At 38.6% G+C, this 27,235-nt stretch overlaps 1 protein-coding gene across 2 annotated transcripts; it reads left to right on the top strand.

Moving 5' to 3' along the window:
- The first annotated feature begins 1,330 nt into the window (after positions 1-1,330).
- RELL1 (RELT like 1) lies at positions 1,331-26,197 on the top strand. Of its 2 annotated transcripts, none has more exons than XM_075420681.1 (7): positions 1,331-1,478; positions 12,651-12,890; positions 14,756-14,827; positions 16,127-16,184; positions 18,740-18,979; positions 19,656-19,773; positions 23,407-26,197. In XM_075420681.1, the coding sequence occupies exons 1-7, from the start codon at positions 1,391-1,393 to the stop codon at positions 23,524-23,526; spliced, it is 936 nt and encodes a 311-aa protein (XP_075276796.1). In that variant the 5' UTR covers positions 1,331-1,390; the 3' UTR covers positions 23,527-26,197. The 2 variants fall into 2 exon arrangements, with proteins under 2 accessions (XP_075276796.1, XP_075276797.1); XM_075420682.1 differs by having other exon boundaries at positions 19,656-19,843; positions 23,407-23,491.
- Positions 26,198-27,235: the final 1,038 nt, after the last annotated feature.

Below are 27,235 nucleotides of genomic sequence, written 5' to 3'. Positions count from 1 at the left end.
TGGAAAGGCCTTTCTCCCTTGTGTCCAAAAACATAAAAGGCAGCTTTTTTACTTTTTGCTTGTCAACATGTTAATCTCAGATACTAAAACATCCTGATGTTTTCCTATATGTATCTCTGACAAAAAAAAAAAAAAAAAAAAAGAGGTGGCTACAGTTTGGACCATGAATAGAGCTGACAGTCAAGCACAGAGGAAAAGGGTTAAAACTTTGGTTATTTCCACAGCTGCAGTTTCCAGACCATTTTATCTTTTTCAAGTGCACAAATGGTACTGATACACTATTTTTAAAGAGGTAATTTTCTTTACCAGAAGATGGGGCGAGATGTCAGACGGGCTGAGTGTCCCATATAAGAAGGTGGTAGTCTGGTATCTAGCCACGGATGGCTCTACTTGGTGGCTGATATTTCTGCATGTGTTGCTGGTGCTACATGAAAAAAATCACCCAAGAACGTATCTGCCTTTATAATTATTGCAATGTTGTTTCTTAAATGAATGGTGCTTTTTGCTTACTTATTTAAAATGAGTAAAGGCAAGTAAATTAATTATTCAGATTGGAATAATTTAGAGTAACATATTCGGAACTACAAGCAAGCTGTAATTGCCTCTGCCTTGACAGAACACTATGACTTAGTTTCCCCCCTAGTAACAAAGTCCCGTTGCAGATGCCGGAGCATGAAGCGGGCCAAGGTCTGAGCACGGCAGTGAGCCTACCAGCGTGTACGTTTCAGCGTGAGTTAGCTTACCAGCGTGTAAATCTAAGCGTCACATTAGCTGCGAGCGAAGAAGTAAGGAAGCAGGCCCGACGGCGAGGCCCGGCGGGCGGTGCGGGGCAGCGGGGCGAGCCGCTGCCCCGGGCGCTCAGGGGCAGCTCACGCCGGGCCGGCGCGAAGCTCCCGGACACCCGCGGGTAACAACTCGCACCAGGCCCTGCGGCCCCTCGGTGCCGGGGCGAGGAGCCAGCTCGGCCCGCCCGGGGTCCCTCAGCGCACGGCGCCGCACCTCCATCTTGCCTCCCCGGGCTGACGGAGCCGGGGCCGGCCGGGCTCAGAGACCCGCCTCTAGGAGCTGCCATGTTAACCCGCTCCTGAGGGCGAGGGCCGACCGCGGAGAAGTCCTCACGGGAGCACGTAAGAAACGCCTTCCCCCTTCTTCCACGCCAGGGCAGGGCCCCCTGCGCGCATCTGCTCCCGCGCCACAGCCCCGCCTTTCCCCCTCACGGCGGGCGGGACGCCACGGCGCAGCACCGCCCCGGGCCGGCGGCTCCGCGCAGGCGCCGTGCGGGCAGGGCGAGACCCGCCGCCGGTGGGCTGGGCTGGGCTGGGCCGGGCGGCGGGAGCGCGGCTGCCAGCGCGGAGGCAGCGCGGGCGAGGCGCCGAGCGTGGCTCCGGGCATGGCTCCGGCAGCGACGGGCGGGATCCCGCCGACTGCTCCCTCGCTGGGCGCGACAGCTGCCTGGCCGGGCGGCCGCTCCGCTTTCGGTGGGTCGTTGCGGCCTCGGTGTTCCGCTGCGGCGGGAGCTCCGCCGGAGGGGACGCTTCAGGCTGGGACCCCCTGCGCCTCCCCGCGGGCTCCCGCCGCCGGCTGCGGCTGCGGCGGGGGAGTGCGGGCCGCCGGGCCCCGCCGGCCTCTCCCGCCGCGGGGCTGCCTCGGCTGACTGCGCTGCTGCTTCGTCCGTCGGGAGGCTGCGCTGGGCCGGGCCTTGGGGCGGTGGGAGCGCCGTCGGCCGTGACCCCCGGGGGCCTCACCAGTCTTCCTCCGAGGCCGGGGGAAGATCGCTTGAAGGGACGCGTTCCGCGTTTGTGCCTAACCCCGAGTGTTACGATGCTGATAACCTCAGGGTGAAACCGGGTTTGTTGCCCGGGCCGTCCGAAGCGCTGCTGTGCGTGGTCTGCGCGTCTCGGGCGTTGGTGTTTGAGCCGATGCTGGCTGTCACCTGGTGCGGCTTGTCAGCCTTTGCTGCCTTTGGGTGGTACGACGTTGGCAGGAGCGTGCCGGCTTGTCTGAGAGTGAACTTTAAACTTTCTGGAAATGGTTAAGAGAGGCACGCTAGCTAGCATGAAATTAAGCAATACATGTTTCTAGTCTTTCAGTGATTGCTTTCGTACAGCTGAACTCTTCCTTGGTGCAGGCCAGCTTAGTCAGAAAGGACTGAGATACCTGCCACCTCCTCTTTGTTTTCCAAAAGCAAGAGGAGTGGAAGGCTTGTCATCCCGTCCATCCTCCTCTGCAGGAGAGCGGAAAGAAATCCGTACTGCTAGGCACAGCTGGGGCCAGTAAAGTGGTGCGAAAGATACCAGCCTTATCAGACCTTGTTTTCCCCCCAGCTGATTGATTTCACTAACTGCTTAAGCATCTTGAATTTCAACTTTGTGTTGACTGGTAGCCAGTGCTTTCCGAGGCCCTAATTCTTATTTTTTTCAGGTTTGGTATGCAGAGGTAAGAGGAGGAGAGGAATTGCAGATTTTTCTTCTTGATCATGACCATATTGCTTTTTTTTTTCCTCTCAGTTGCTTTAGTATAAAATGTTTTTTAACAGCTAAAAAATTAATTTGCTCTTTGATGGTTGTTACTTTGGCATATTACTGCAGGTTTCTGCATGTTGAGATTATCATACAGTTTACCGACTACTGACATCTTGAAGAGAGCGTAAACGGATATTTTAGTAAACCAAAGGATGTGTATACATAGGCTTGTACTGATTTTTTACAAATGTTTATACTCGGGATTGCTTTACTGAGCTTGAAGGCAGTTATGCTGGAGGACTGTTAGCGTGCTGTCTGCATTGGCAGGATCTAATAACGATAGCAGTAATTTAGTCCGGTATCTCTAGATGAATAGGATTGTACTTCTGAAAGCTAGAAGTTGTCAAGTCTAGCAGGAGATGCAAAAGCTATGAAAGATTTTTTTCCTTCCTCTCAGTTTGCCAAATGCTTTCTGTCAGTTTGTCTGCTGTATCTTCACACAGGAGATACACCGGTTTGGGGTAAAATTGATTTTTTGACTCATCTAAACTAGCGTGGATGTTAGTTTGCATAAATGCATTGCTGTGATGTGTTTGGTAGCATTGATTTAATGCTGCTTGCTAGGTGCTGCTTGGCCTTTTAAATTTACCTGTGATATGGAATACTTTTAAATATCTGGTGTATCCAGGAATGATTTTGTGTTTTTTTTTAAACAATCAGACTGGTGAAATGTCCTTTATTAAATGTGTGTGGTAGATGCATGCAGTGCATATTTTGTTTGAAAACTGAAATTTGAGGAAAAATTTTCCAACAGGAATGCAAAGCATCAGTTTGATGTATTTTTGCAGTAGGAGCCATGTGCTGCGCAAGTAGTGACCAAAGCAATTACATCAAAAGCACTGCAAATTTAGCACTGGTAAACAGTGAAACATGAGATTTTTGTCTTTGTATATGTTTCCGCAGCGGTATCAACTGCATGTTGTGTCACACACAAGGAATGGATTGAGTCTCTGTTACTGCCCTTCCTATTGCAATTTTTCCCTTTCTCAGCAGGACAAAACTGCTCTAGGTACTCTTATCTTCATTGTTTTTCTCATTGAATTCTTAATAATGTCGGATCCCTTCATGGTGGAATTGTTTGGACTGACTGCGTGAGTGACAAGATAATTCATTAGGTTTGGTCTTCCTTTTTGGTTCCTAACAAGCTCTATCTGGGAGCGCAGAAATTGCAGTGATTTAAAACTTTTGAGGGTTACGTGCGTGATGCAGTAAGGCTTTTAGCTGCAGTTTGTTTGCTGTTAACAGGACCTGTCCTCGCACAGGAGGTACCTTCTCTCTGAATCCCCACCCCCAGGCTTTCAGGAAAGCCCGCCTAAAACTTTTTCCAGACATGGTACTGAAAGTGTTGATAGGGCGTATAACTGAGCATTAAACAGGGATTAGGAAAGAACTCATCGGGGCGGAGACTTATCTCTCAGAGCAGAAAGCTCTCTTTCCAGGCCTGCTGCAGAATTTGCCCGCAATCACAATTTTTGTGGTGACCTCAGTGAGCCAAAGGCTCAGTCCTCAGTTTAAGGGCTCGTAGCGGGTTCCAGATTGAGGTACTATGAAAGACTTGCAGTTTTGTGGTCTTGAATACAATGTCAGGTAGTAAGGATGCTGTTAGGTATTATGTTTAGGCAGGTCATCCCTGGGGCTGACTGCATGCGTCTTAGTGTCGCAAAGTTAGAATGAGCTTTAAAGAAAAGTGCTTGATCCTTCTGCTTGCTTTTTTGAGATACTGCTTTTGAGAAAGCTAACGAAGCTTTTGAGGTCTGTCCTTGACAGCAGACCTTAAACAACCTTGCTTAACCTCTAAGGCAATTGGCAGTCCTGTTACTAGTTGTCAGTATGTTCTTTCATCATGTGGCTTCCTTTTTCTCGTCAGACTTCCTGCTTATTTCACTTCTGGTTGTAGATTCCGATTACTGCAAGGAAGCTAAAAGTTAATCGGAATTCACAAACTTGTTGAATGTTCCTCTTCGATGTATTCCCTTTGTTATTCAGATTATGCATATTGCCTAAAGTACAATTTCCTTTAACAATAGATGAAGGCAGATGGAAGGCAATAGGTTTTCTTCACTTGAAAGAGTTTTTTTTTCTCTAGAAAACAAACTTTTTTTTTTTAACGTGTTCTTTGCTGCCTTTTCTAGTTTGCCTGATCTCTTCTGTAGCTACCGCCTTACTAGTAAGGCAGAGAAGCCCAAACATTTCTTAAATATCTTTGTGTGTGTCTGTTCTGGGCGGTGATACATTGTGACTTGTGATTGAAATTGCTTGTTATTTAATCTGCTTAGTTATGCAAAAGCAATTAGACTCTAGTGTCCCGAATAGATAAATTTAAATCAGATAACTCTTAAAAAGTGTATTTGATTTGAAGTCACAGCAAACTGTTCTAGCTAAATTTACTATCATTAAAATAACAAAAAACCTGTATTAAATCAGCACATAATTACCATCAGAGTTCTAAACAAATTCACTGCTAAGCACTTGAATTAAGAATCTAAAAAATGAAATTAGACTTTGATAACAGAAACCTCTACTGCAGCTCCAGTAGAATGCTTTATGTCTAAATAAGTTGAATGTTCTGAATGAAAGTAAATAGCTGATTTAGAGCTTCTTTCTTTTAAGAAAATACCTGCCGCTTTTGAAATGCCAAGAAATGTAAGATGGCCATTTTTTGGCATTTAATTAATTTCCCTAAAACTCTATTACCTTAGTAAGTTTTTAAAAACAAAGTTGGTTTTCTTAAATTCTTGAGTGATGTATTTGGCATGTATTTAGGAAATTGAGCTAATAACCAAGTTTGTTTTGTTTTTATGCCTGAACTTAAATGTGTGTAATTTACAATCAAAAAAGTTTGACTTTAAATGAAGCTTAAAATGAATGCTTTAAATCAAAGCGTACCTCCATCCACCTTAGATGTGCGGCCTGGAAGTAGGAAGCGTTGTTCCAGTTTAATGCAGTTTGAAGCATGCTTCCCCTAGAGCCAGGAGAAGATGAAACACCACGTATGGTCACCAGGTGCTTCTCCTTGCAGAGTGAACCGTGCTCACATCTACCTTACCATAACTCCTCGTGGCATCACCAGCTTAAGCAGTCCTCTGGTTGTACCCTGTAGAGACAGTGTGTAGGTCCATCTGGTGAATTGAACTAGAAGTAATGTAGGTATGAAAGAAAGAAAAAAAGGAAAACCAAACAAAGAAAAGAACGAAAAAACCTTCCAAGCAACCCTTTTTCTGTCTAAATTATTTTGAATGTTAAGTGACTGTTCTTTTTCCACAGACGGGTGAGCTGGCACACTGGTGGTGAGGAGGGAGAGAAATGCATAAGCTGATGTTGCTTCTGAGACATGCTTTCCAGCTATGGTTAGCTGAGATGTTTGAGCAGATCATATGCCATATCTGAATATTTAATTTGTCTTCTACTTAAGTAGGTTGTACATTGATTGTATTTAATTTCTTGAAATATTCATTAAGGCCAACAAGTGTTTGTTTCTGTATACTGTGAGATTGAGAACTACATTTCGTTTTCATGCCTGAAAGCAGGAAATACGATCATGTAGTTCCTTGAGCTTTATGGGGAAGAAGATAGTGAATATGTATGTACTTATTTTTAGCAGGTAGATTGCTAGTATAATCCAATTAATAAAATGTAGACAAAGTCCTTTAAAAGACATGCCATAAGAAATAAACGGCATGGGCGTAATGGGCAAAATCCAGAATAACCATATAGGATTCCTTATCAGTACAGCAGAGATAAGATTACATAATTGTTTATGGGCTACTTTCTTTAATTTAACAATACAAAAACAACTGGATTGTGCTTGAAGTCATCAACTAGATGTAGATTATGCTTAAATTTAGCATATGAGATTTAGAAAAATAAATATAGTGTGCTATTTTAATTAGTTTTGTATTTCTTATGTAACAACTAAACAGGTTTGATTTTTGTTACAGAAAGGATTTATTTTTCAAGAATGTGATTTCTTAAAGCAATATTAAATATTTCTAGAGATTTCTCACGTGCTTTATGAAAAGGTTGAGAATTGTCTATTTAGATCAATCCTAAACGCAAAGCTTTGCCGTAACTTGGGCTTATATTATCATATAGTGATATGATAATATAGTGATCATGCTAAGTATGAAAACTTTTGAAGTACATGCAGCTAAAACCAAGGAAAGAGTAATTCTGTAACTCACTGCAGGTACAATCTGATAGTGTGGTAGTAGATACTAAAGGAGGAATTTTTCTGACCCTCCATTTGCAGTGAAAGTGGAGGGCAAGCTATTACCTTTGAAGGATCTTTAGTCATGCTTGGCAGATAGCTGTCTAGGTACAGTTAATCCTGCTTTTTGACAGTGGGATGACCTGTCTAAAGTGCTCCCATCTCTCTTTTCTGTGAGTTTGTGAAACCTTATGGGGAAAGAAAGTTCGTTACAGAGCAATACCTTTGCTTACATGGTCTGCTCCAGCTTCATTCTTAGCACAGCCTTCAAGACATTCCAGTCTTGGAATATTTTTGTGGTCAAATGTTATTTTACTAATATGGAGGGAATACAGTGTTTAACTAGAATGTTAATAGCTAGTCGATGTAAAAATTGCAATTTAATGAAGCATGAAATTTTTTTTTTTTTTGTTAACATGCTATCTTTTTTCCTCCTATATTCTGTTTCCTAAAGGTGCTGTAAAATTGTCTTGAGCCATTGCTGAGGTGGAAGAACGCTGGAACAGGCTGCCCAGGGAAGTGGTGGAGTCACCATCCCTGGAGGTGTAGATACGGTGCTTCAGGACATGGTTTAGTAGGCGCAGTGGTGGTGGGTTAACGATTGGACTTTATGATCTTAGAGGTCTTTTCCAACCTTAATGATTCTATCTTTGTGTCAGAGTAGATTAGAACCAGTGTAAAAGACTAGTCCTTGTCTGAGGCTGACTGTCCTTATATTTTACTTCTTAGGTAAGGATTAAGGAATGGCAGACGATGCTCAAGTTCAATACCTAACAGATACCATGTACTCTTGTTTGTGTAAAAATGAGTATCTGAATTAGTAGCATGAATGCAATCTGTGATCTGCAGCTTAAGCATCACTTTAAACATGCTGAATATTGCTCCTAAATCTTTTTATTTAGCACACATCTTCAAGTAATTTTGACATGTAAAGTGGTATACGTTTACAGGTATATAAAAATGCCAGGACAGCAAAACACCAAAGCAAATGAGTTTCTGTATGAATTGGCTTGAGTCAAGGAAGATTGTTATGGCCTGAACTTGTTGTTAAAAGCCATTGTGAAGCAACATCATACATCATGAGAATGAGGTGGACTATCAACAGTCTGTCAATAAGCATAATATGTCTCTGGGGATGAGGAACAGGTAACATACGATGAATGATGTAGCTGTGACTTGGGACATAAAATGTGTTGCTCATTAGCTAAGCAAGCCTTGTTTTTGTATTATGTCGTAACTGCTGAGGTTTTTGAGGGCAGACTTCTTGTTATGTGTAGGTTGTTTGATAATGAAGGCCAAGTGCTTTGCTCTGCTTGTAAGGTTACACAGCACAACGTGTTTGATGCAGCTAATTAATTTCACCTGGGATATTTTTGGTTTGCCTTTGGTGAATTTTTACATCTCTGAACATAGAAGGAATGGCATCAAACAGTTTATGGACTTTGTGTAAATTATGTATTTATATAGAAATACTATTGGTTTAATGTTTCACTAGTAATAAGCAAAATCCCTTGCAAAGTTTTTTGTATCCTGCTGAATTTTAATGGGAGAATTATGTTTTTGGATATCTAAGGACAAATGAAGAAAAATCACATACGCTTATCTGTATAGGCTCGTATGTTGGAGTATCTATGTTGTTAATGCAGTAAGTATATTTACCTGTTAGTTCAAAAGCTTTTTAAATCTCAATCCAATTAGTGGACTAATCTATACACAGATTATTCAGTTGATAAATTAAGAGTTTTTCAACATCCCTGTGTCAGGGGAAAAAGTGCCAGTAAGGCACAGTTCTGTTATTTTTTTGTTTTGTTTTGTTTTTACTTGCTTTTAACTTGAATAGATTGCATCTATCCTTTGAGAATTTGTCTGGATTGTCATCACCTTTTGACTACAGATTAGATTGTTACTGAGGAGGTTTTCTTGTTGGTGTTTCAGGTGGCAATCTACGAGCAGTACTACTAAACTAAATCATAAAACAGATTATGTAGGTAGAAAAAGAAAACAGGGAAACCCAAACCGTGGTTCTTACCATGCAAGCATTTACAGGTCATATATATTAGGTAGGCTGGGGATATGAACCCGACTGGTTTCTGATGGTTTGCTTTTTTGGAGGGAGTGGATGGTATTTAGTGATTGCTCAGCAAGGATCTGTCCTTCTGAAAATAAGATGTAGCTCTGTCGCTGGAGTTGGTTGTGAACTTGAGATTGGCTGAGGTTTATATAGAATTTTTTTGTTGTTTGCTGTGAACACTTAATAGTATTTGAGACCCATTTTCTCATTTCCTTTGTATAATTGTTCTCTTCTGTTGATTGTATGCAGCTTTGTGAATCAGCTTTGTATTTTAAATTGTATGTATGTTTTCAGTGGCTGCAGCAAGTTGATAGGGTTTCAAGTTGATGATTTAAAAATAATTAATTGTGTAGGACGTTGTTGTGGTTTGACCCCACTGGCAGCAAAGGACCACATGGCTGCTCTGTCACCCCTCCCTGTGCTGGGATGGGGAGGAGAATGGGAAGAAGAAGGCAAAACTTGTGGGCCGGGATAAGGGCAGTTCAACAGAGCAGTGAAGGAAGCGAACGGCAGCAACACCACTACTGATAAGAAGAATAGACAAAAACAAGGGAATACACAGAGCAACTCTCACCACCTGATGCCCAGCGTGCTCCCGCGCCATGGTTCACCTTCCCCTGGCCAGCTCCCCCCTGCTTTGGCACCGAGCATGATGGCACTTGGTATCAAATACCCCATTTGTTTGTCCAGTTTGGGTCAGCCAGCTGGGCTGTGTCCCCTGCTGGCTTCTGGTGAAAATTAGCCCTGTCCCAGCCGAACCCAGGACAGACATTATACTTTTTTACATGTAATTAATCCCACTCTTATTTTTGGAGCAATAGTCTGAGACTACGGCTCCGTGTTGTTACAGTTAGTTCAGAAAAGCTTGTTCCACTTGTATTCATCCTTGCTCACAGTTGCTTGTTCCCTCATGTAAGCTTACTTGGTGATAGAGCAGTTTGCCAAACCACAGGTTATACTGATTCAGTAAAATGGCTGCTTAAAAGCTGAAGACTTTTTGAGGCTTTTTTTTCTTAAACCCTGGTCATCTCGATAATCTGGTTCAAAACTGTTCTCAGGGCTATGGCCTGTCAGAAGCACAGCCAGTGGAGTAGCAGCGGACTTGAAGGGGAAGGGACTTCTTAAAGCCACTTTGCGTGTGAAGAAACTGTAATGAACTGCAGCTTGGAGAGTCTGAAGCATGGGCCTTTAGCCACGTGATAAGGCCCACTTGCTTTCTAGGTTTGAAGCGGGAATTACCTACCATGGTCACAGAGAAATGCCAAGAGATGTTATTTGTTTGGGCAATGCGTGCCACTCTTGCCAAGAGAGGTAGAAAACCTAAAAAGTCGTCAGAGATTGATTTGCTGGTACACCTGCTTTGTCCTTCCACCAGTTAGCTTGATTAGGAAGTGACTGTTGATCTCTTAGAAATAGTGTCGTAGGTCTTTCCCATTCATTCTTAAAGTGAATAATGTGCAGCAAAATCCAAAGCATTTGCCTATTTTTGTCTTATATTTGAATGCAAAGGATGCTTATTTATTCGTACCTTTCTGAGCTTGTGATGTATACTGTTTAAGTTGGATTTCTTAGGTCTGAGACGTTATAGTCTTCAAAATATTACTTCTGTGGTGCAATGGCTTTTCTCCTACCTGGGAAGTAAATTAAGCTATTTTGTGTGATCAAGTGGGGGACTTTGTAGGTGTTGCTACCTGATGGTTTAGCAAAAAAAAACCCCCAAACCTCCATGTTATTTTGGTATATTAAATGTGAATTATAAATTCTTAGAAAGCAAATATACTGTATGTAAGATTAATCTTCTTAATTATGTGATTGTGTTGGTTAATCTTTCCTGTCTTTTGCTTCCTTGTAGAGTAAAACAATTGCAGTCTTACAGTATTAAATTGTGTGTATTATTAAATCGTGCTACTCAAGCAGAAGTTAAAGCTTCTGCATACAACTATCCATAGCGGTGCTGGCCTTTCTTTAAAGTGAATAGCTTTCTCTTTTGGTTTTGGGAGCAAGCTAGACCATCCGGTTTTGTCCAAAGCAAACATCCTGAGATTTTATTTTAGCATTTAGCCTTGTAATCTATTCAGTAGTTTGCTTGCATTTCTTTCTATTTTTCTGCATTTCTACTATTGTTTAGAATATTAGTTTCGAGAAATGCCTAAGTTTCTTTTTCTTTTTGCCAATGGGGGTTTTATCAATTGTTATTCCAAAGAAGTACCACTATTTTTTTCCACTTTGAGCAAGTTTTGTGTATTACTACTGAACTGACAGTTAAAGACTGTCCTGAAAAATTCAGAAATACTTTAAAAATAAAAGGTTTAGTGTTTATTTCATATAAAGAAAACTAAGGTGAATGTTTCCCTGCAGTTTTACAACTTTTTTCTCAGCTATCTGTCACCTTACTGATATTTTTCGAATACAGCTTAATTATACAGCCAATGCAGTAGATGTGTTTGTGGAATAACGGTCTTTCGGCAATTTGTTCTAGACATTTCTGTTGTGAAAGTGTTACTGTCATATAAATGGTTTTCTGATGAGTCTTCATTCCTTCAACCGGTTTGATTAATGGAAAGATTGTGAATTGCCATATCCATTGTAATATGAGTAGGTGGAAAATATCTTGAAATATTGTTAGTTGGTGGGGTGTTTTTTTTGGTCTTTTTTGTTGTCATTCTTTCCTACTCCAAAAAATTGTTTTCAGCTGAAGTGGAGGAGAAGAATAGAGGGTAGAAAAGCAGGAATATTCTTGCATTTTGGAAGAGTAATATTTAAATCTTTATTATATGGGATGGGGAGTGTGTGTAAACTCTAGAGGCTCAGAAGGAATTATGGGTATGCAAACGTGTATTTCTGGATTTGGCTGAACAGTTGAATTTGTGTACTTTTACTGAGATTTAATTTATATGTGTATATTGGCCACAAAACTAGGCAAATATTGGAATAGGATGCCCAGAGATGTTGTGGAATGTCCATTCTTCAGTTGGAGCTTACCTGAGCTACGTGATTTAGTCAGAGCTGCTTTTAGTCTGGATGAATGAACTTCAGAGGTCCCTTCTAGTGTAAATACTCCATAATTCTGCTAGTACAGAAGGCTGATCTATAACATGGAATATATATCTGTTAAATTTGGAGCTTAATTGAAACAAAGATGCTTAATTGTGGGTATAAAGTTAATGTTTTCTTACGCTGCCACTTAAATTCTTTGCAAACCAAAAAACTTTCCCATCCTCTTTCCAGTTTAAATACAAAATGGTTTACAAATCTTTAACAAGTGAAGAATGAGCCCACCTTATGCTGATGAGTAGAGGGTAAATGTTCATTCTTTTGTGCTGTGAAATCCTACTGTTAAGAAAAAAATCAAGGCTGTTTCTCTCAAACCTAAGACTTCTTCTTTGCAAGGGTCAATACTAAATCCTGTGCTTACTCCATATTAGGGAAGGATCCACAGTGGTTTTTAGCAGTTTTGCATGAACTTAGGATCAGAGGAATTCTATAACATTTTCTTTGCTGATGGGAACAAGGAGCAACGGTGGTGTAATTTTTCTGTGAAATATGTGAACCCTCTTGTTAAGATTGCAAGTCTATCAGGCTAGAATATAGTTTGTTCTTCACTGTTATATGGAAGAAATATCATGTGGAGTTTTTGTATGTTAGATGTTTTGTAATCATTTGATGAAGAGGGAGTATCTACTGTTACACGTGTGAGTTCTCAGCCAGTGGAGTACGTGTTGTTCATTCAGGCCGTCACAGAAGGTACATCACATTGGTGCTATGGGGATCTGGTCATACTTGTAATTTTCTAAGTGCTTTGAAGTGATTTACAGGATATAGTAATAACTGTGTTTATTTGTTTATGTAGGTAATGGAGTTTCTCCGGTTTTGTCAAGCTATGCCTTACAGACAACTACTTTGACAACTAAAACTGGTGGCAGCGATGGCAAGGCTGAACACTTGGAGTATATTGCCTTTGCGCTGGTTCCTGTTTTCTTCATCATGGGTCTCTTGGGGATCCTCATCTGTCATGTCCTTAAGAAAAAAGGATATCGTTGTACGACAGAGGCTGAAGAATTAGAAGAAGAAAAACTCGATGAAAAAATAGGTAATCAACAAGTCTGATAACTTATTTCTGTACATTGCGGCTACTATGGAGTAATTTATTTTGAGACTTCTGTGATTTTTCTGTCTTATATTTGACATCAAAACAATATAATTATTTTTAGTACCATTGTATGTCTGTTGGGTTTTGATCTTTGCCAGTCAAAACTAGGAGTGTTCCAATTTCCCATGCAAGTCCTCTGACTTAATTAAGAGCTTACAGAGGTATCAAAGTATCCAGTATATTTGTTTGCAAATACATACTGCAATCAGAGTCACCAGATTGCTTTTCTGCATTCCACATGCTATTAGCAACAAAGTATTATTATACATAATTATATCCGAGGAGTGACAAAAAGCTGCCTTTCAAAGCCTAAAATGTGAGGTTTATGTTTAGCAATCTTAATTTGTTCCTGTTGTGCTGTCATTCTCATTTCCCCTCTCATCATAAAACCGAGCCTTTGGACTGACTGTCTGCGTTCTGTTTTATGTAATATGGGCTGCTCATAACTTTTTCTTAAAGATACCTTTGTTTTTGTTCTAATGTTTGTTTGTTTGTGCTCTTGTTTTTATGGTTCCTTACTGTTATCTTCTCTTACTTGAAAAAAACAAAGAAACAAAAAAAAACAACAAGAAAAGAGTGTTTGTTATCACTTGGGAAGAGCGATAGTAACCCAGTATAGCATTTGGCTAAGTAAATACAAGGGCCAAGTCATGTGTAAGTGCTTTGGGCCTCTTCCTTTCTCCCTGTTAATTACTGTCAGTAGGTTGATAGTAAGTGCCCATTACAGTGGCTCTGTGGTAAGGGCAGAGCCATGTGGTGCGGTAATGATGCATCAGTAGGTTCTTGAGCAGTTACTGCCTGGGGCACGTACGCGATGAGTGGGACTGTCTGATCTGTTAGTTCACCTGAGTGATAACAGCAAGGTGAGCAGTAATGAAAGGGGGACAACTTCTAGGCCTTCGTCTGGGGTAGCAGCTGTGTCGTAAGTTGCATTGCAAAGTTGCAGGTATTAGGATGAAGATGGAGAGTGGGTACAGAGATGAGGAAGCTCCTAATTTACTACATGGAGAGAAATTTTTAGGGTCTCGCCTATCAAACTTGCCTCAATCTTGTGATTCTTTTTTATTTTTTTTTCTTCTTTATAAAGCTAGTCATAATAATTATTAGGGAAGGGCAGAGCTGTGCCTTTTAGTTGTGCTATTTCTCTCCCTGATCTTTCTCTGCCTTCTGAGGTTATTCTGAGGAAGCTTCCAGTATTGTTAATGGCTGCAATCGATTCCAAAAGTATTAAGTATAGTCATGACATTTCTTTCTTAAATCCCTTGCTTCTGTAGTCATATAAGAATTTTTTTAATTAAAAAAATCAAATGCCATGTCCTTGTAGTTGTGGTGAAAAGCTTAAACTGAATCCCTTTATACTGGAAGCTGATACTACCTATTTTAAAATAGTGGCTTGAGACAGTTTAATGTTTTTTTTTCTTTTTTTTTTTTTCCTCCCTATGGTTGAGGTCAGAAATACTGCTCCCTTGTTTGTCTCCTTACGAGCTAGAGAAGGGATTTTGACGTACGCTTGTGAAATTATTGAGTTTATTCAAGTCTTCGATGAATATGTTAAAGCCAATGTGTAGATTCCATAAACTTGTGTTTATATTTTTTTCGCTATGCAGAGGGAGTCAAAAGTCACATCTAAGCTTTCTCTCCTAAGTGACAATAGATCTTGTATTTTTTTTAGGTAACTTTTCGTGGTGTATGTTTGTTTTTTGTTTTGGCTTGTGGTTTTTTTTTTGTTTTACTTAGCTTTAAAATAGATAAATTTTTCATTTGGAAGGCAAACATACTGACAACATATTTATTTCCTTGCACAGAGATGAATGAAAGTATGCATGAGAATAGCGACACTGTGGGACAAATTGTTAACTACATTATGAAAAATGAAGGTATGGTGTTGTGGTGTTGAAGTTGTGAGCGTTTGTGATGATGTTCAACAAATACATTTTTTCAGATATTCTGAAGTATGGTATGTTTATGTGTTTTCATTTAATAACCATTTTGTACATGCTTAACTTTTTGAGATTGCCTTCAGAAGTCAATAACTTCAAACAAAATAGGAAAGTTTTTCACTTACCTGAAAATTATTTTGTTTGGTAAGTTTCATGCATTTCTTGACATTTTAACTATTTGGACATTGAGGTGTTTTTTTTTTGGTTCATCTTTTTGTTTTGTTTGTGAAGGAAAAGCCAAAAGTTGCTTTCTTAATGGCCATGTTTAAAGCATGTGAAATTCTTATGTTTTGACCAGGTTAAACTTGTTGTCTTGAAATGATTCCTGCAGCTGTTGTCTGATGAAAGGTTTGTGCATAACTGAGACAGTGGTGTAGACTAGCACTAATGCTGAATTTTGAACATGGTATCTTCACGCGCTGTGTCTGCAAAGTAAAGGATAAAGAAGACACGACTGAAAAAGTAAAATCACACTAAAGTAGCCTGTGGAATGGTTGGTTAGTTCAGAACATGTTTGCCCAGTAGAAGAAACATTTAGGAGACTGCATGTTTTTATAGTCCAAGAACCTTTAGCCTGTTAATTTCACATTTGTGTAAATCAAAGTTCTCCTAAGCATTGAACTTGCTTTGAGTTACTTCTGAATGAAAGCTAATCTTCTGGAAAAAAGTGTATTTTGGGGTTGGGTTTGTTGTGTTTGGTTCTCCTCGCCGCCCCCGCACACCCCTTAACAACTGTTAGGGCTTTGAGTTTGTGTATTTTTCCTCAAGTCTGGGATTAGTTACCCCATGTCCTTTTTGGAATAGGTGAGCAATTGGTAGTTCTTGGCTGATAATTAATTTGCATTTTGTAAGGCTCACTTAAACTCAAGTTTTTAACCTTAAGTTGCTTTATACATGTGAGGTGATGATACTGCTGTGGTCAAATTGGTATTTTGAAATTTTCAGAGATCTTGTTTGGGAGTGTTGTGCAGATGGTTATGTTATATGGCTTGTATTGGAGCACAGCTTTGGGTCCAATATCAACTGTAATTTTAGTAGCTCATGTTAAAATAATCCCATCGAATTATATTAACATTTTTTTTACATAATTTTCTCTCAGGCCTGTTTGGAGATATACATAATGCAGTCATCCTTCTTTTAGATGAAATATCTTTCAGCACCTTTAATTTTGCTGTTTGTGTTTTTCTAAAGTTAGAGCTGTACACTTTTGAAGAATTCTATTTATTCTCATTGCAGCAAATGCTGATGTGTTAAAGGCCATGGTAGCAGATAGCAGTGTCTTTGAACCTGAAAGGTAATTACTCATCTTTTTAATGCATGTTTCCTGAAGCAACTAAAAACATACCCTTTCAAAGGGTTTTATTCCCTGAGTTATCAGCTAAGAGGGTAATACTTTGATTTCCTTGTTCTGTCTCTGAGTCACTAAATTTTAATGTATGCCCTGGGTTAGTAACTGGCTCTTCTAGTTGTGTTCTAGGTGTGTAACACGGACTTACCGCTTTTCAGGCCAAAGATTTACAGAGGCTGCAAAAACTTGTTTACTTTAGGGTGAAGTTACTTATGAGTTGACTTAGTCCAAAGCTGCTGTGATTTGAAAGAACAGAAGCAGCACTCTTTTCATTTGTATGGATGCTAACTTAGAATAGACATCTTTTCCTGTGTCTTCTTCTGGTTTACTTTTTTCTTTATAATTCTGGTAATAATATACAATGGCTGATCTACCTGTTATTATTTTTTCACTACACACCTATTTAGAGAATTATGTAGAGAAAGCAGTTCAGTCCTTCAGTTGCAGATGCATCATTTGTGTAAAAGTATCTGTACATAAGTACCTTTAAACTATATCTTCAAGTAATTTTTATGTATGATCCTATATTCATATTCAAGGCAGAGAAGAGGAAGGTTCAAATAGTACTGTGCCACTAATAAAAGAAGTGGGAGTGTGTAGTTGTAGCAAAACAAATAGTTGAGTATGCAACTGCTTGTATCCTGTTTTAACAGTGAGAGGCTTGGTTATTGAACTCCTTTTGTAAGTTCAATTTTTTTCTTCTCAAGTATAGAAATTATTTTTAAACTTTTATGCTGCAGCAGAAATATTTGAATTTTAACTCAATCTTTTTGTGTAGGGATGTGTGATGTTATTTTGGGCATTTTAGACTATTGTTTCAGTGGTGAATTAAAATACAGGAAGAAAGGGAAAGGGGAAAACGATTGTTTGCTCTTACATCATTTCTGACAGATACTCCTAACACTTTAGTAACTCAAGTGCAAATCCATTGTATTTCTTTGTAAGTTCGGTGCGCTATGAAAAGCTTCCTAACAATAAGAATAGTAATGGCTAAGTAAAATCTGCACTTCTGCCACTTAAAGCCATTAGTTCTTGTCTTTGCTTCAGATGTTGAACAGATTTTATTTCCCTTATGGCATTCTCTTATTTATTTATTTGAAGACCATTAAATGTCTCCTGTCAATATATGTCCAAGTAACTCCAGTCTCTTAACAGCGTGTTTTACTTCTTTGATTTGTTCTTTCTGTTCTCCTTTGGAGTCTCTTCAGTTTGTTAGTATTTTTCTTGAAATAACCTTTCTAAAACTGGGTGGACTGTTCAGCTGAGGCATGTGTGAGTATACATGTATTTACGCTGAGTAATGTAACTTTAGGTTCACAGGTTATACTCCTGTTACTTCCGCTGTGAAAGTTGTCCTTTTTAAGCAACAACATTGTAATGATTCGTGTTCAGCTTGTCATCTTCAACTTCTTTTTCTGAGGAATGATCATCTGGCTAGTTGCTTTTTAATATGGGTTTATACAGCTTTGCTGCTAAAGCACTGAAATTTGTGTTGTACTTACTGCAGTAAATACAGTGTTCTTCATATGATTTATGTATGTGTGAACGTGTCTTTCACACACACGCTCTACTCTGATCATCCTAATTTCTCATCTTGTCCTCTACCGTTACTGGGGGTGACCAAAAGTTTATGGGTACTTTAGCTAGTCTTCTATTCCATTACCCAAGGAACTATTTAAAACACTGAATACCATCAGGACCGGAATAACCACATTTAGTATGTCTTTCCAGTTTCATAGTAAGCTACTGATATATAACTTTCTGGTATGTCTTTTATTTTTTTTTATAAGCAAGATGTACTACCTTATGCTACAATAATTTCACCTTTAATGCACTGAGCTTTAGCTTGCTTTAGGAGAATGTGTTGTAAGACAGTGTCAAAACTGATGCTGAAGTCCAAAAAGTACATCATCTGCTTTCTATCTATGCTGTCTGCTTTTCTGTTTTAGAAGTAAGTTATATTGATTTGATTAGAAATTCTCAATAAATGCCTTTTGGTGGTTGTACTGCTTTTTCTTCCTTTGAGTACTTTAAAAAAGCATTTTTCTGAAGCTTAAGCTGAATGATCTGTTGATTCCTTTTCTCCTCATGGTAGACAGTTTTGCCTCTTTACAGTACTGTGGGACTATGCTCTTCTGTGAGTTCTTAAAGATATTGTAACAATTCTGAAATACTTTCCCGAGTAATTATATGTCTTCATCAGTATAAGTCCATGTAACCTGTTCCCTTCTCTTCTATTTTAGGCTGATTTTTTTTTCCCCTCACCTTTTGTGTTAGTTAACCATGTGATGACAGCTGAATTAACTTATGGGAGTGATTTTAACTGCAAAAATACAATATCAGAGGGAATCTTAAACCAGACATCCTCACAAATAAATGGTCCCTGAAAAAAAATAGCTGTTCACTAGACATAACTGAAGGTTATATTTTATCCTTTTTTCCTTTTTAAGAAACAGGATTTTATAGTAAACATTAAATTTCCTTTATCCTTTTTCCTACAGCCCTTTATCTCCTACATCTCCTGGGAGTCCAACAAGTCCAGGGTCTCCTTTGTCACCTGGTGTTGTTCCGTTTAAACACAGCTGCAAAGGCCATCACTTCCACACTGTTGGAGGAGTCGTAGAAAAGGATGTTTGTACTCGCTGTAGCCATAAACGGTGGCACCTTATAAAGCCAGCTCACAAATCTAAAGAGCACAGAAGAAGTCGTCTTGGAGAAGTTACAGTTCTTTCTGTGGGAAGGTAAGACTTAGGTCATTTTATTGTATACTTTTCTTAGGGCCGCTACAGTGGTCCATGCTGGATCAGATATCCATTGATTCTACTCTGTTTGTAGTATCAGTGATTGTTTTTTGTAACCCTGTTCTGTGACTGTTAGACAGAATTAGACTGAAGTTATTTCTGGAAGAAGTAAATGTGATTTTTTTTATTTTTAGAACTGTGCAAATAGATGGGGATTTACTGTGGGTATAAATGTAAATCCAAAGCTATTGCTCTGTTGATACTGGCTAAAAAGAAACAAGGATTGCACACTAATAAATTCCTCTGTTTCTGGATTTGATATTTCTCAAGTAAGTGCTAGCTATAGAAATCACTTCATTATTTTTAATTCCTAGCTTCCTTTGTAGTTGTTTTAGAAAGCTGCTGTTGTAAGAAGTAGTATACAATCTGTGGATTCTGCTTTAAAACACAGTTCCCTGAGAAAGTGTGATTCAGCAGTAGTAAGTATTAAAAGTACATGTAGGTAATAGGAAGGAAGATGGCTCTGAAGTGAAGTTGGGTCCCTGTGGGTGTCTGCCTGCTCTGATGTCTAGGTCCTGGGACCTGAAAACGTGTTCCTGTCCATACACTGGGTACTGAGAGCGATCTAACTTACCTCTGGGGAAATACAACCAAATCTCTCTTTTGCTTATCTCAGATTTAGAGTCACTAAAGTGGAGCACAAATCAAATTCCAAAGAACGGAAAAGCTTGATGTCTGTTACTGGTGTGGAGAGTGTCAATGGTGATATGCCTGCCACGCCTGTGAAACAGGAGGTGAGCGAAGCGCCTGCCACGCCTGTGAAACAGGAGATGCAAGAGAGGAGAAGCTCAGAGTAAACTGCAGGTATTAGACACTGGAACTTGTATTGAAAGTGGTATGTTGTGAAGTAAGCAAAGGTAATCAGTCAAGAGAAATGGAGTTGAAAATGTAGCAGTTCTGCATGGAAACTCATCTTTCAATTTCAAAAGTTTCTATAGAATTCTGCAAAAATGATATTTGATCACTCAGTTAATGATAAGTTGATAGACGCTAAATTATCCACCAAATTCTGATCTAATTATTTATTTAGACTTTGTAATTAGCGTAGATGTTGAAATAAAAACTGCTTTGTGGAGGTGGCATCGCAGGTCCAAGAAGTAAAACGTGGTCCAAGGAGTAAAACATGTGCATATTATTTTTTTTGTCAATAAATGATGGTTCAGATTTAGTGGCAATGTACTTATTACCCAAAAGAAACAAACACTGCTGACAGCTACATCACTGGAATAACTGCAGTGCTTCTTCCTTCTGCTTGCTGCCCTGTACTGTGTGCTGCTATAAGGTGACTGCTTACTAGATACTTCTCCGATAGATCAGTGGAGCTATGGCTAATAAGAATGGAGACACGTGAAAATGGTCATATCACAGGGATCTATGGTAGGTTATGAAGCCAGGAGGCTGGTGTATTCTTGAGTCATTAAACTTCAGTGAATTGCTTGAGGTACTCTGTTAAGCATGTCAGAAACATGTCGGGCATGGTTTGCACGCTGCATACTTTTTTTTCTTTTTTAACAGTTAAGAATGTTGGATGAAAAAACCCTACAAGTTTGCTTCTAACGGATGACACACTGATTGATAATCTGAAGGGGAAAGGTGATTTTAGAGAAATGTGATTTGAAATACAGAGCTTGACCCTTGGGGAAGAAAGGGGTTTCGGGGTGACAAAGGCACTGGATTTGAAGAAAGTGAACAAAGTGCACAGTGCCTAACTCTCTGTATGCTGGGAGAGAGGATAAAGTCATGTTATGTCAACTCAGTCCAGTTTCAAACTCTCAGTAACTGCAAATAAAAGAGGGAAATGCACAAGAGGAAATTGGGTATGTTTAAAAATGCAAGACCCAAACCCCCTCGAGTGTCTTGAGGTTAAATTCTGAAAGGCCGAGGTGCAAGATGTGACCTTTTCTTTATATCCATTGTTTATTCATTAAGAAGACATTCTGTAATTGTATCCATTTATAAAGGAAGCAAAGTAGAGAGCTGGTAATGCAATGGGGATACTTCCTCCCAACCTTTCCTGGCAGCACAGGTATGACTGTTGATCTAAGCAGGGTGTATTTGTCTGGAACTCTGTGCCTCATCGTTAAATTATACCCAGGTTTCTGGAACCATTGCCACAGAAGAAGAAAGACTTGGAGATGTGGTATGCTTCCAAATTTTTAAAAAGCTGTGGAGGGTAATGAAGTAAACTGTTCCTTTTGCTCAGAGGTTAAGAAGGTAAATAGCAGGCTAATTTGCAAGGAGGTGGAGTTCAGGTTTCAAAAATAAAGAATTTGGAGTAAGCTGTCATATCGTTATTGCTGGATATTTGTAAGAGCAGATTGGACAAATGCTTGTCAAAGCCAGTGTAAATACAGCTGGTCCTGCCCTGGAGGTACGTGATAGACTGTAAGGGTGGTTAGGTTTTTTGTTTCGCTTTTTGTTCTGTGGCAAATTTTTGGCAAATCATAGCTTTCTAGTGGCTGCTGTCTCATTACTGCTCTGTAGTCTGTGAAGGATCTACAGATGTCAGTGAAATACAAATAATACTCTTATTTTCCGACTCAGAATTACGTCCTGGGGCTCAGGGTGTGTTTTTTTTTTTTGGTGGTGTCCTTTCTTTTTCCTTTCTTCCCTTTCTAAAAATCAATATTGACTAAATGCAATAGGAGATAACCTCTTCCTTCATGGGCTGCGTTGGCATTTGCATGCCCGGCTAACTGTTTTGTTACTCCTGCGAGTATTTTTCTTTCTTTTCTATCTGTCTAATGGTAGTATGATCAAACTATTTGTCGTATGAATTTTTACTTAAAAGCAGACTAGTTATCTTCTCTTTAAACATCAGAAATAGAAAGAAAAGGACATATATGAAAATAAAGTTCATTCTAGTGCACTTTTATTTTCTAAAAAAAATTGTCTTATGAAATCACTCTAAAAATGTTTTGTAATCCAGTTTTCTTTCTAATTTGTTCTTTCCTCTCCTAAATAAAAAGCTATTCCCTGTAATTACCTAAAAGTTGTTCTCTAAATTTAAACCATTACTACTTTTATCTAAAAATAAGCTGTTCTCTAGAGAGGTATGATAGTATATCTATGAAAAAAAAATCTAAATGTCCATCTACGGCAGCTTTTTATTGTAGAACCTCCCTTAGGATTAAAGTCTTGCCCTTTCTGAAAACAAATATTTTAATAGTAGAGAAATGATTCTGCGGAATCACTTGTAAAGGTCTCTCCAGTCCAACAGAACTGTTTTGTAAATCATCTGGGAAACTAGCCAGGCCTGTTTGATGTGCACTACAAAAAATAAACAGATACTGCTTGAAAGACTATGATACTGTTCCCTGGCATGGTTCTAGATCAGTTTGTCCGCTGCCATGAGAAGCTGTTCACGTATAAACAGATAGTAGTTAGACCTTTACATCAATTAATTATTTCAGACTTCTAATAAATTATTATAGGTTAATTTACTGAAACTGAAGAAATAAGCAGCTTTTAAGACTTGTGTGCCTCCAGCCAACAAATTAATGATAAAAATCATGTATAGTTTTGGAGAATTTGGGTCAGATCTTGAGGCGCAGAGGAAGAAAGTGGACACAAATGTGTGTTTAACTGCTGCCAGAAAAGGTTTGTTCTGGCGTTTGGAGGCAGTAGATTTGTGCTTTGTGACCTGACTTTAACCGCTGTTACCAAGAGTTCCTGTATGAGATGGAATTTCTGAGCTGGGCAGTACCTGAATGATGTCATGTTGCTAGTTGCTTGTGTTCACAGCGGCTCTTGAGTTCAGGGCTTTTTTCCCCCTAAACTGACATGCTCTTAGTGTTTTCTTGAAGTGACCTCTACAGTGTTTCAGCTTATCATAGCGTCTTGCTGGCTGTCTCATTTGAGGTTGTAGCATGTCTTCTCCATATCTCCAAGCTCCACGTCCTCAGCAGACTCCATTTCATCAATTAAGTTTATTTAAAATATGCTTAGTGGCACGTAAAAATTAGTAGATATGCAGCTGATAGTTGAAGTCAAAATTTTGAGTTGAGCTCCTGCACGTCCATTGTAAGTTACTGGGTAAATAAAAGCTTAAGGTACTGGTGTGCCGAAGCTACGTAATGTTTTCCATTCCTACTATCCTTTTCAAACTTGTGTGCGCTTTGCACTGTGATGTGATTTGTCAGTTTGTCCATGTGTTTGTCCATCCTTTTCGTGAGTACCAGCTGAATTTTTAGTTCCTCTTCTTTAGGATTTCACATGCTAAAGTTGCAATGCACGGCAACCACTTCACGTGATTGTGGCATTTTTTTCCATTTCAGAGCATCTGCTAACTTTTTAATTGGCCTGTTCATCCTAAAACTAACTTTGCTCTTCAGGCTTATTTTTAGAATTGTTTTCTTGTCTTGCAGGTGGAACTTCTAGAAGAAGCTTGTCTGTCAGCACTTTGGAGAAAACTGAAAACTCCCAAGAGATACATACTATTTAAGGAAATGTATTTATGGCACTGTAGCATTTTACAAGTTCTATGATGGGATCCATGCAAGGTTAAACACTTAATGGTTTTTCATCAGTAAAATCAGTAAGACTTAGACACTTACTGTGGAGCTGTGTGGACCTCATACCAAATACTGGGCTTCATCTTGGAAAAAACCCAAACATATAAATTTTTGGACAGGAGAGGTAAAAGCCTTATCAAAGAATCTTCAATTTTTTTGTACTTAAAGAGGTATTTTTAATGAGCTCAATATTACAAGTAATATGATTACCAAGTGGATAAACTGTGTTCACACCTCTGGTCCATCTGGGTATTTCTCTTCTTCCCTTCCAGAATTGACACGTATTTGCTGAAGATAAAAGCCATCCTTTGGAAGATGAAAATACTCTTTCAATGTAACTGTTAAAAGCCAAGCAAAATGTACAAGGAAATAATTATGTTGCCAAAATCTGCATGTGTGCCTTTAGTATATAAGCCCTCGGACTCTGTGAAGGGTACTTCACAGTACAGAGTGGTTCACTTATATGCAGTTATTAAATTTAATTGTTGTCTTTCCCCCCCTTACCTCCCCCTTGCTACTTAACATGAGACTAAAGAGCATCTTTTTCTGTGTAGTTGGATGAGCTCTTGACAAGGTCACTTTACTCAGGGCCAATTGTTCTCCTGCTTGCTTGTAACTACTCACTTGTATTTGAATAATGCTTAATAGTTTTGCCTTTCTCTCTTGTTTTTATCCACAGGTTCCTTTTTAAGCTAAGGCAACATATTTCAACCATTAGATAAGAATATGGAATATTTGGCATTAAGAATTTATGGAGTATATACTGAAGTACTTCAGAGTGGTACCAAAACTTTCATTGGCACCAAAAACTTAAGTCCATGTCACTCCCTTCATATTTTAAGTGTGACTTACTGCTAAAAATACCAGTGATGGTTTTGTGATGTTAATTCTTTGTGTCTGCTTACCATGATCTCTGCCTTATCGTGTTACTTAGTTTTGGGAGGGAAGTCTTAGCAATACTTCAGCAAACTTTGCTGTGTAATGAAAACTGAAAAATAACATTTGTTCCAAGTGCCTAAGAATATAAGCTCTAATATAATGCATTTTAGTAGAGATAGCACTGTATTCCGAGAACTATAAAGTAACTTAATCTGCTTTATGAACTCAATCAGTGTTTGTTTTGAAATTGATTTGTTTTAAATTAGTACTTTCAGTCCTTATAGTGCAAGCGCTCTAAACTGTGTTTCTCCTTCGGGTCTGAGAATCAGGTTTCTTCATGAGTTTATGCAGTGTTAACAATCAATGCGTACAAAGGTAAAAATTAATATTCTTGCTTATGTATTAGATACTCCCACGTCTTGTCAGGAAATCTCAAGTTTATTTCACTCTTGCTGAAAGTATGTGCTGCTGATGGTCTTCCTTCCACTTGTGTCCATGAGATACTGACTGGATCTATCAATATATACTTTTCATCGATGCTGTATTTGCCAAAAAAACCCACAACCCACCAAAGCTCTGAAAAGAATAAATAGTTTATTGTTCCTTTATAAAATGGATATTTTTAAAGATAATTGCCCATCCTTGAGAACCCAAAATAACTGTTTGACCAGGACCGTAACTTGAGTGTTTAGCATCCCTGTCCCCATTAATTTAAGCTTGGTTTATGAAATCTCTTCAATATTTAAATGTAACATAAACACCAAGCTCACCTTACAGGCATACATTTAATATTCTTGAATTTTTTTCTTCTTCAAGCTTCACTTGATTATTTGTATGAAGAGCTAATGTTTCTAGGGAACTTAATTAGTATTGGTTATAGTACTTAGCTTTCACTTTTCAAGAGATCGAGAGCTATGAGTATAAAGTGTTGTTGGAAAAAGGGAGTATTGGGGAAAAACCAGCAGTCTCAAATAATTTTCAGAAAGGAGATACACAGTTATAGGGTGTCCCAAAAGCTCTTTTTTTAAAAAAAAAACAAAAAACTTTTTTTAAAAAAAGCTGTACTAAAGAAATTGATAATACTCTATTTTGATACATGATGGGTTAGTACTGCAAGTAAATTTGCCAGAAGGATGGAAGAAAGTTTAAACAGAAATATGTATTTTTTTTTTTTTTACTTAATTTAAAAGTAATTTCTATTTTGATGCCATTGGAAATGTGTAGAATAAAAGAAATGAAAAAGTGTTGGATATGTAAAACATACAAGACCTGCTATGTGCAAGAATTTAATTTTTGCATTGCTACTTCAATAAGAGGGAGGATTTAGAAACTGTGCCTATTTTATTGCATTTAACACTACACTGCAATTTTGTAGTGGTATGGATACTGCCATATTAGTCAGCCTTTCTTAAATTTGCATATCAGATGTATTTTTAACAGCATAGTTTATATACAACTTTTATACTACTAAGCAGTAAATAAAAAATATTGATTCTTAAGCTTGCTTGTGATCTCCTTAAGCCTGCATCCATTGTGTGGAACTTAAACTTTGCACGGTCTTAATGTATGATGCAATCTCTTTGCACCTTAAGTTTTTGTTTATGGAGGTAGTGAGAAGGTTAGGTTGTTGTGATGTACTTCAGAGCAATTTTATTGTCTTGAGACAGGACAATTGCAAATATTACCTCCATATTTTATATGAGAAAGAAGAAAATCTGTGCTTTAAGCCAAGCTGGTATCTGATTAAAGACCTTTTACCTTTAAAGTTTCAAGACTTTGAACTTTTTATTACATTTGACATTGAGCTTTATTCTCAAGTGTTTACCTAAGGTATGGAAGGAAAAATTACAAATAACAGGAAGCTCTTTGCAGCTGCTTCCTCTCAGCCTGTGTCCCCTCTGTGATACTGCAGTGCTTAATTTGTTACATTACGTTCTCACAGATAACTACAATCTACAAATGGCATTAAAAAATAGTTTTGCTGTATGAATCGTGTGACGGAGGCTCGAAGCAAGTTGTGGCTAGCTGAGATACAATTATCAGTGTATCAACCTATTTGCAGTTTTTTGTTCTTTATTTCAGTATTCCTAGCTGCATCACACAAGGTCTGTTTTGAGGTCTGTATTGGAATTTTAGAGGTTTATATGCAGCCGTGGTTTATATTCAGCATTTAAAAAAAAAAAGTTTCCTCCACGCCTTGATTTTCAATGAGAATTGAGACATTGCTGATAGTGAAGCTTCTGGAAAGCAAACACACTTTCTGATTCTCATTTTCAGGGATTTTTTTTGTTCCCTTTTTCTTCTACATAATAAAATAACCTGAGAGTAATACATATTATCCCTCCTCTTGTTCTCTTAGTATGTTTCCCCCTGCCCCCTTTTCCTTGACTTTCTAATGCTTTCAGTAACAACTTCAGATTGCCTTCAGTATAACCGTATCAACAGACTTTGATGCCAGGAGGGATAAGGATAGAAGATTGTTATTTTGTGTAATACACAGTTTATATTAGATAATATGTGCATATACTGAAATATAAAGAGGATTGCTGTATAAAGTTTGATAAATTCTACTCTAACTGGGCTGACAGAGAAGTCCTCAAAAGAAATGTGAAGAATTTTTTCTAGATGGATTTTTTTTTTTTTTTTTTAACGTGGATACTATTTCTGTTATTTTTCCCCAATACGGACATTTTATTTTTTTAGTAGATCATTATGCCAAAATTCAGGATCCTACTTCATGCTGCTGTAGCAGAACAGGTAGGGCAGCTACTTCTCTAAGAAAATCTGATTTTACTTGTAAAGA

The sequence above is a fragment of the Opisthocomus hoazin genome, chromosome 5, assembly GCF_030867145.1.
Source record: "Opisthocomus hoazin isolate bOpiHoa1 chromosome 5, bOpiHoa1.hap1, whole genome shotgun sequence".
NCBI lineage: Eukaryota > Metazoa > Chordata > Aves > Opisthocomiformes > Opisthocomidae > Opisthocomus > Opisthocomus hoazin.
The sequence above is the reverse complement of the archived record's forward strand: the minus strand, read 5'-3'. Positions and strand labels throughout refer to the sequence as shown.